General features: G+C 44.5%; 1 protein-coding gene across 1 annotated transcript; it reads left to right on the top strand.

The window, feature by feature from the left end:
• Positions 1–8535: 8535 nt before the first annotated feature.
• Positions 8536–9908, top strand: LOC149920267 (uncharacterized). Its single transcript, XM_090146522.1, has one exon. It carries the CDS (start codon positions 8536–8538, stop codon positions 9610–9612), a length of 1077 nt encoding a protein of 358 aa, XP_090002648.1. The 3' UTR covers positions 9613–9908.
• The last annotated feature ends 501 nt before the right edge of the window (positions 9909–10409 follow it).

Raw genomic sequence — 10409 nt, forward strand, 5'->3', positions numbered from 1 at the left:
ATTTCTTCCTAATCCTCTGTTATGAGATGTATAATACTGAATATAGAACTGTTGTACTGGGTCTTTGAATTAGAGGTAGTTTTCATACCCTCATTTAGCACCCCTCCTTTCTGTCTCTGCTCCGTAAGGGAGAGTTAAATTTTTCTTTGTATAAGTCATAAAGTTGCTTCTGTCTATCAGGCAGCCAGTATCCCCTGGTATGTGTCTTTACATACTTCTGTGACTGAAAATGAAATATGGTTGAAAAAAGAAACAAAAAAAAACCCCAACAGAATGAGCATAAGAACTGAACGTGCTAATTAAAGTCATTTACATTAACCGCAGTTTAGTCTGCCTGAAGTTACGTCTAAATAGCTGTCACGATGCTGAATGTGATTTGTCCACATTTGTTTATGACCATTATGTTACATTTGCCTGCTCAGGTGAGCTCGTTCTGCCAGCAGTGTCAGAGAGGTGTCAGGGATCTGCCTGATGACTGTGGTCTGTCTTTTCACTTCCCTGCCATGGAAAACCAAAGATCCAGGGGTTAACACAGTGTCCTCTGCAGTGTTCTGCAATCACAGCTGCTGGTAACAGCACGCTCAGCATTTCTTCAAAGGAAAAATATCTGAGCAGCCCCCAGAAAGCTAGGGGTTTCTTAGAGGTATGGTCCTCTGAGGGCAAAGAGTAACAAACAAAATTGTTGCCCAGTCATATTTTAGGGCAGAAGACCAAGTGAGTTGAAACCACTAAATGGACTTTTTTCTTCATTGTCTTTGAGTTTAAAAGAAGAGCTTTGGATGTGAATAGAGTGCTGAGAGTTGAATTTTCACCACTGTTCTCACCAGAGAGCCAATTGTTAGCGAGGAAAGGGAGAACCTGTGAGCTCATTGTTGATGGTCACCTTCCAGTACCGAACACAGCTCCCTGCCTGGCTTTGTCCTGCCACCTGCTTCTTTTTGAAAGTTTCCTTCTCTCACAGATTGTAGTCATCAGAAAAATGCTTTCAGGAAGAGGACACTGCCTACTTTTGTTGGCCTGGTCTGTGAAATTGAAGCTCACCATTGCAAAACATTACTTGTAACGAGCTCACCTGACAGTCAGAATTTCCATTTCACAACAAAGCCAAGAAATAATGTATTTTCACATAACCTTCCAGAAAAAAAAAGACTCTGATAAACTTTATCTAAAACATTTTGTATTAGAGAAAAATATGGGTGATCATTTTGGGAACAAAGTATCATTCTGAAATTAAGTTTGTTTGTTTTCCTATTTTGTATTATTTTAAAATTACTTTCTATGGGAAAGGTAGCTGCACCTCATGTTGTATCAAGCCAAACAAAGCAGGGGTGGTGATGTCAGGGCATTTTCTGAGCACTTCCCGTAAGTTACCTGAATTCCATCTCTTTTAGATGGAAAAAAAATCAGTTTCAAACACTTCATTGTTATCATATTCCTTCATCCTTCAAACCTTTCATGTTCAAACCTTTTATACCCAGAGTGATGGAAGCCATCTCCACAGAGGATCCAGACGTTAATAATCCCATTGCTGCTGAGCAAACTGGACAGAGCATGGGTTGCTTGTTATCCATGTATAATGTGAAAGCAGCAACGTATTTGCTTAGGTGTGAAAATCTGTTACAGCCAAAGCTGAGACCTAGCTTTCTAACACAGTTTTGTGTATTACTCCGAATTCCATTTCCGTACAGCTGCTATAGCAAGTCATGCATGACACTGAAATGTGCATTACAAGTTTTTTCGGTGTATAGGAGAAGTGCAGTGATCTGCATGTAATTTGGGTGACTGTCTTTATTTTCAGCTGAAAGAATTCTCTCAGTTGCAACAACGTAAATCCAGTATAACTCCATCACACTGGTGTAACACAGATAGGGCTTCTTTTGTGTTAAAATGACTGCAGTGAACAAGATCAATTGCAGAAAGAATAGTTCTTTTTTAAAGAAAGATCTGTAAGTTCAGTACATAATGGCACAAATTAATCTCTGCTGTAAGTACACTCATTTCAGTGGTGCTGCAGCAGGGATGAATTCAGCTCACAGCAACTTTACAATAATTCATATATAAGCGTGCACAACTAAAAGTGTAATCACTTTAAACAAACAGCATTGTCCAGAACATTGCTGGTCTGCTGAGCCTCTGAGCTGGGAATTGGCCATTGTGCAGTGAGTTTGTTTAGACAGTGCCATTTTGTTCAATTGGCTACATCTGTGGTATTTTAGTCACAGCAGAAATGTCCCCCTAACTACAGAGTGACACTATTGCTGCTGGACAGGAGTGTTCTGGGACATGGAGTTCATTTGTGCACTTATGAAATTATGAACTAAATACAGAGGAGTAGTAAGTTCGTTTCACCAGATCTGAAATGTGTGTCTCTTTAGTTGAGTTACCCCTTTAATAGAAAGGGATTGAAATGGTCTTAAAAAACAGTCCTCAAAAGTGACAAAGTGTCGAAGAGAGTGAAGGCTGAAACAAGTCAGAACTGCAGGTCTTCTGAAGGTCACTGTTCAGGCTTTAACAGAGGGACATATGGGCTGTGTGTTTTAGGCAATCAGCATTATTACCAAGTACCTGCAAGGATGGCAATCCCACAGGTGATATCTTTTGGTCTTCTAAATGTCACAGAATCACAAAATCAGAGAATTGTAGGGGTTTAAGGAGACCTCTGGGGATCATCAAATCCAGCCTCTCTGACAAAGAAGGTTCCCTACAGAGGTTGTACAGGAAAGCATCCAGGCAAGTCTTGAATAACTCTAGACAAGATTCCATTATTCTCACAGTAAGGAAGTTCTTCCTCATATTTGTATGGAACATCCTCTGTTCCAGTTTCTTCCTGCTACCTCTTGTTCTGTTGCTGCACACCACTGAAAAAAGCATGGCCCCATCCATTTGACTCCTGTACTTCAGATATTTATAAACAGTGATGAGATTTACTCCCAGTCTTCAGCTGAACAGCCCCAGTCCTCTCAGCTTTTCCTCGCATAGGGAGATGCTCCTGGTCCCAGTCATCTTTGTGGCCCTTCATTGGACACTTTTAGAAGTTCCCTGTCTTTCTTAAACTGAGGATCTAAGAAAGGCACACAGAACTACTGATGTGGCCTCACCAGGGCAGAGTGGAGGAGGAGGATCACCTCCCTCAACCTGCTGGCCATGTTCTTTAATAATACATTCCAGGCAACCATTGGCCTTCTTGGCCACAAGGGCATGCTGCTGGTCATAGGCATGGTCAGCCTATTGTCTGCCAGGACACCCATGTCCTTTTACTCAAAGCACCTCTCCAGCAGGTCAGCCCCTAACCTGTACTGGTGCATGCAATCATTCCTCCCCAGGTACAAGACCCTTTAGGTTCCTCTCTGCCCAACTCACCAGTCTGTCTGGGTCTTGTTGAATGGTAGCACAGCCATCTGGTTCATTAGTCACTATTCCCAGCTTCGTATCATCAGTCCACTCTGAACATCCCAAAACACAGCTTCTAATTGTTACCTCTCGTTATACCATCTGCCATGAGCAAGAAATGTTTAGCTCTTCATGCTTTTAAATTCCTTCCAAGTGCTTCTAGGCTCCTGTTTTACCCATCTTAGCCATCTCCTTGCCAGACTGAATGAGCCCATCTCCCACAACCTCCCTTTGGGCTCCAGGCCCCTAGCCATCATGACTGGATCCTCTCAAATTTCCCCACATCCCTCTTGATCTGAGAGCCATGAAACTGTGTGACTATTCCATGAGCTGCCTCACTGGTTGCCAGGACTAGATTTGAAGTTAATTGATCTGTTCCTACCAAGAACAGTTAGAGTAGTATCTTCTTCTCTACTGTGCATGGTCTGTTTTCTCACACTGCCCTGTGTTTCCCATTGGGTTTATTACCAGTGTCTGGTGATCAAATGTCCTGTTGTCACACAGTAGTCAGAGACAGAGATATAGGTCTGTTTGAAGAGCTGATTATGATTCGGTCAGGTCCATCCCTGAAAACTTTGCTGTTGTATTGATGGGGCAGACAGTGTACAGAGGAAGATGAGGAGGTCTTTGCTGGTCAAAAGCTATTTCCATTTTTTTCTTAGCTGGCTGATCCATGAGGAATAAAGGACATGCTTATCATTTAGTATATTTATAGAATTTTCTACAGGAATATGGTTTATAAATAACTACAGATCTTAGGACAGCTTTCAGTTCCTTTTGGAACAGAGACTTCAGCAGAGAGTAGGGAAGTTTCACTTTTCTCAGAGTTTGAAATGTTGCTTCTTGTGACGCTTTTCTTACAATGCTCTTCTTTTTGATACCACTCCTCCCTCCTACCTCCACCAAACCACCAAACCTTCCCCTCCTACCCCCCCTTTTTTAAAAAAATTATTATTATTAACTTTTGGGTCCGTCCCAACATTCTGAGGCAATGTTGACCAAAAGGTAGTTTCTCTTTGTGATGTCCAGCAGTTTTGCCTTGCAATTTTCTACCCCTGCTTATAGTGAGATTAATGGCCCTGACATGCATTTGAACTGAACTGCATCCAGCCTTTAGTACTTCAGTGGCTTGGCAAAGCTTCTCCCATATGGTTACTGTGGAAGTCTGGTGTACAGGCAGCAATTAATGTGCTGGTAATTCTAGGCATCTCTCAGCATATTTGGAGCTTGGCTGGGCCATGGGGTTTGCTAAATGGCACTGGTACTTCAGGAATGCTCTCTTCAATGGAAATGACCAGAGAGGACAATATGTAATGGCTTAAGGTTGCACCAGGGGAGGTTCAACTGGAAATTAGGAAAAATGTTTTCTCACAAAGGGTGGTGAGGTATTGGAACTGAGGGATCACCATCCCTGAAGGTTTCCAAGAAACAAGGAGATGTGGCACTGATGGGCATGGCTTAGTGAGCATGGTGGAGATAAGTTGATGGTTGAACTGGGTGATCTCATTCTTTTATTCCAAACTTAATTATTCAGGGATTCTGTGATTCTGTGTCACTCAATACAAGCTCTTTGTTTCTTTCTCCTCTCTTTCCTGCTCATACATGCTCTCCAGTTTCAATCCTTTACAATCCTTCTTTCACTATCTGTCTTCTCCCTTCACCCCAACAGCAGAGAACCAGTTCCATTTCCCTAAACTTATCTATTAATGGTTGTGACCACCATAGCTATTGCCCTATATTCTACCTAAGGTACTCATCCTCAACCTTTTGTGAGATGTCCATCTTCTCCCTTCCTTTTCCTCCTGTCTCTGGAACACCCATTTCATCTCTAAAAATGTCACAGGCAGCCACAATATTTCACTGCACTACTTTTTGTATGTCCTCACTCTTTTGGCTCAGTTTTCAATTTCTTCATCAGCATCTTTTTTTTTTAAAATTTAATTTTTTTTTTTCAAAGGATCTTACCAGTTCTGTCAGAATTTAGCCTGACTTTCCCATTCCCCATCTCACAATTCAAACAGCAAACAGAGGTGTAAAAGTTTATCTTCTGCTCTCTTCTTTTAGTATTTCCATTTGTCCCAGTGGCTCCCTATCTTCTAATGTCCATTAGAAGATCACTGGCATGTCATTTCAGCCCACCCTTCTTCTTACTCCTCTTGCCTGTCCTCAAGTTCTTCCCTTACACAACGTGCTTCTGCTCCAGCTTATAAAAAAATGGAAAACCCTTGGGTCTCTTTAAGTATCTGCCACTGTTCCTCCACCTTGATGTTCAATTGCCATTGTTCAGATTTTGTGCCAGTAATCCTTGTTTCCATCCCACTCTTTCTTTCCACTATTTTGTTTTGCCTCCTTACTGGTAATTCATCAAAACTGGAGCAAGAGTTCTTTTGATGACTTCTGCTAGCTCAGAGCCAGTGCTTCACATTTACACTCCTCAACCTCTGGGTACAGCCAGCCTTCTTGAAAATTTGCCCTCTTGTCTTTCTGAAGTTCTTTGTCTTCTCCTTATCATCTGCTTACCTTGATAATAGTCTTCCATGTGTAGTTTCAATGAGTCATCCAATTCTCTTGCAACTTTTTTTAGGAGTTTTGTTGGTCCCTTTTCTTACTGTTCCTCTTTTCTCTTTACAGACTATGGATGTGGGGGGAATGTCTTAAAAATGTAACTGTCATCTTCTTGAGGTTATCACACATTTTCAGATGAATTTCTAAGATATAACTGCACTTTGTTTTGAAGATGTTTATCAGTTCTGGCTCAGCATAGACATTTCATACCCTTCAGTATCCAAAATTTTTGCTTACTAAATGCTACCATCACGTTTGTCACTCACAGGCATTATGTGGATGCAGTTTTCCATGGAAGTATCTCTATACAAATTAACAGCTGGACTCTGACCAAACCATGGGTAAGTCAGTGACTGCTAAGAGTGGTTTTGGGTCAATATTTCTAGCATTTAAGATGTGCAGAATGTTTTGTTCTTGGCTTCCTCCAGCTGACATTATTCCATGGACTCATAGAAGTATATCATCATTTGAGTTGGAAGGGACTTTTAATGGTCATTTATTCCATCTTCCCTACAACGAACAGTGACATTTAAAACTAGATCATACTGCTCAGAGCCTGGTCTAGCTTGACCTTGAGTGTCTATAGGGAAGGGAAGAAACCCAGGTGGGTTTTGAATACCTCCAGAGGAGACTCCACAACCTCTCTAGGCATTGTTGAGCCATGACATCGCCTGACAACAGCCAGCCTACAATCCCTACAGGTTAGTGCACCAACCAGATGCAATCAGGGTGCATGGAACAGAAAACCAAACCCCAAGAGTGTCCCACCAGAGATAGTTTTCTCTGTTACTGGGGGCCAGCAGAGGGATGTACTTAAGGTTCAGAAAGAACTCTTTATACCACTACTGGTGCCTATACATCATGAATATCATAGCTACCTAACAGACAGGTGTACTGTGCCAGTTCCCACTAGGGTGGGTTGGCAGCATCATCCCTGTAACAAAAGTCAAACAACTTCTTCCACAGACTTGAGATGTTGAAAAGTTCAGCAAGCAGTTTACGGGATGATGAAGGATTGCTGGCTGTTGTGAAGGCAGTGTTAATTTGTCCTTACAAATCATCTATATCGTCTAAAAATCTCCTCTTTTAAATCTACTCACCAACACCTAAATACAACTTACTTATAAAAGTGAGAAATCTGTTTCATTTAGGATCAGGTACCACTCAGCATTTTTCTGAAACTAATTCTCATGCAAATGTGCCTATTTTCCTTAACTCTACTGTCAAGGAACATTTCCTTTGCTTAACTGTAAGATGTTTTGAAGAAGGTTTCCTGAGACAGACTTAAAAGATAGCTTAAAAGATGAAAAGTTGGAAGGTTACACTGTAAAGTTGATCATGAAAAATTAAACAGGCCCATGCAAATTCATTATCTGACAGATAAACTCACACAGTGAAGAGATATGGGCATAGAAAACTGACTAGTTTTGGGATTCTGGGACAACTTCCAAGGAAAAACAGAGAGCTCTGCCTGTAAAATAAAATAAAATACTTTTTCTCTAATAGATTGTCTAGAGCCACTCAGACATGGCAGGTTGAAAGCATATATTACATTCTTTATAGCTCAGAAATACTCATTGAATTAAATATTCTATCAAGACCTGAGTCTTTGGTTTGACTCTTATCCTGGTTCTGGTCCCGAGGTTATTTCATTTAATGCTCTCAGGCATCTCCACACTCTGCTTCAGTCAACAGTGTTGACATATGCCCACACACTGGAATCTGCTCACTTCAGGATGCTTATCTGCCTTCAGCAGGAGCCCAGTCACACAGACACCCTGTACAACAGTCTCTGGTCAGATTTTCTGCTATCTGTATGATGGATCTTTTTACATCTTTACATCTTACATCATTGCTGAGGAGACCAGCTTCAGAGCAGGTAAGACTGCGCTGGGGAAGGGATCTATAGCAAAGAAGCCGACGAAAAAGCTCTTTTTAGGGCTGGTTTTGAAGGCAGCAAAAAGCACGTGGTCGGCGCCGGGAGCTGGCAGCTTGTGGGCGGGCTGCTGAGGCAGCAGGGGTGGAGCTGGCCCAAATCGCGGTATAATTTAAACAGCTTCCTACTGTGTGAAACGGTCATTGCTGAGGAGACCAGCTTCAGAGCAGGTAAGACTGCGCTGGGGAAGGGATCTATAGCAAAGAAGCCGACGAAAAAGCTCTTTTTAGGGCTGGTTTTGAAGGCAGCAAAAAGCACGTGGTCGGCGCCGGGAGCTGGCAGCTTGTGGGCGGGCTGCTGAGGCAGCAGGGGTGGAGCTGGCCCAAATCGCGGTATAATTTAAACAGCTGGCCCTTATCTCTTGTACCTGACCTTGACTGCTCATTGGGAATTTAAAAGCAGCTCTTGGGAGGGCAGGAGCCGGCTCCTGCCCACATATCGCTCCAGGTGAGAACGAGGTGTTACCCGCCTTTGACACCGGAGAGGGTGGTCAGAGTGTGAACGCAGCCCACACTGCTCATACATTACTGCAGTAGCTGGTGTGGGAGTTGTGACTTGTGGCAGGACACATCAGTGCTTTGTCCTTGTCTTTGTTCAGGTGATCAGCTCTCCTACTGACAGACCTCGAGACCGCAGGTTCAAACATGGTCTCTACCAGGCGGCGGGCTTCCCCCAAGGGGACTGTGGCGACCCAGACAGAGGGCCTGCCAAGAAATGTAGCAGTTCAGGTCTCTGGCTGTAGGGAGTGCCTGAGCCTGCTGCTGCCAGGGGAGAATGGGAAGGATGCCACTTGTGCAAGGTGCGAGCAGGTGGACGAGCTTCTCAGCCTGGTGGTGGAGCTTAGGGAGGAGGTAGGGAGATTAAGAGCCATCAGAGAGTGCGAGCGGGAGATAGACTGGTGGTGTGACTCTCTGCGTGAAAGACAGAGAGATTGCACCCCCCAAACAGCAGTGGACCCTCTCCCTTGCCACGATCGAAATGAGAGAGCTAATTTGAGGGCAGAGGAGGAATGGCATCAGGTCCCAGCTCGGCGATGCGGGCGACCCCCATCCCGACCTACCTCGGTTCCCCAGGTGCCTCTATGTAATAGGTTTGAAGCCCTGAAACTGGAGGGTGCGGTGGTTGAGGGTGAAGTGGGAGAACTGCCTCCAAGTGTTCCCAAGAAGAGGCATCCAGCTCCACGCTTAATGACTGCCTCCTCCAGAAAAGAAAGGAGGGTAATAGTCATAGGAGACTCCCTTCTAGAAGGAACAGAAGGCCCAATATGTCGGCCTGCCCCCACCCGCAGGGAAGTGTGCTGCCTCCCTGGGGCCCGAGTCAGGGATATTTCCAGGAAACTTCCTAGTTTGATTCGCAACTCCGATTATTATCCCTTATTGATAGTCCAGGCTGGCAGTGATGAGGTCACTGACGGAAGCCTGAGAACTATGAAAAATGACTTCAGGAGACTGGGGAGGTTAGTTGAAGGAACAGGCGTACAGGTAGTATTTGCCTGTATTCCTACAGTGGCAGGGAAGGACGCTGAGACGACCAGAAGAACACACCTTATAAACACATGGCTGAAAGGATGGTGCAAAAGTAAGAATTTTGGGTTCTTTGATCATGGGGCGGTCTACTCGGCTCCTGGCCTGGGGTCTGCTGATGGGTCTCACCTGTCTCGAAGGGGGAAACGGATCCTTGCCCAAGAGCTGGCAGGACTTGTAGAGAGGGCTTTAAACTAGATATGAAGGGGGTAGGGGATAAAACCAGGCCTGCTAGAGATGAGCCTGGGGGAGCGGCAATGGGATTAGGGATGAGGCGAGGGGCTCGGCTGAAGTGCATCTACACCAATGCACGCAGCATGGGCAACAAACAAGAAGAGTTGGAAGCCATGGTGCGGCAGGCAAACTATGACCTAGTCGCCATTACGGAAACATGGTGGGACTGCTCCCATGACTGGAGTGCTGCAATGGATGGCTACAAGCTCTTCAGGAAGGATAGGCAAGAAAGAAGGGGTGGTGGTGTGGCTCTGTATGTTAGGGAGTGTTTTGATGTTACTGAGCTTGTGGCTGGGGATGATAAGGTTGAATCCCTATGGGTAAAGATCAGGGGAAGGGCTGACAAGGCAGATGTATTGGTGGGTGTCTGCTATAGACCGCCGAACCAGGATGAGGAGACAGATGAGGTGTTCTATGAGCAGCTGGCAGAAGCTGCGAGGTCGCCAGCCCTTGTCCTCATGGGGGACTTCAACTTCCCTGACATATGCTGGGAATTCAACGCAGCGCAGAAGAAGCAGTCTAGGAGGTTTCTGGAGTGTATAGAGGATAACTTTCTGATGCAGCTGGTGAGAGAGCCTACGAGAGGAGCTGCCCCGCTAGACCTGCTGTTCACAAACAGAGAAGGTCTGGTGGAAGATGTGGAGGTTGGGGGCTGTCTTGGACAGAGTGACCATGAGATGGTAGAGTTCTCGATTCTTGGTGGAGCCAGGAGGAAGAACAGCAAAACTGTTACCTTGGACTTCCGGAGGGCGGACTTTGAA

This window comes from Phasianus colchicus, chromosome 1, assembly GCF_987193195.1.
Source record: "Phasianus colchicus chromosome 1, bPhaCol1.hap1.1, whole genome shotgun sequence".
Taxonomy (NCBI): Eukaryota; Metazoa; Chordata; class Aves; order Galliformes; family Phasianidae; genus Phasianus; species Phasianus colchicus.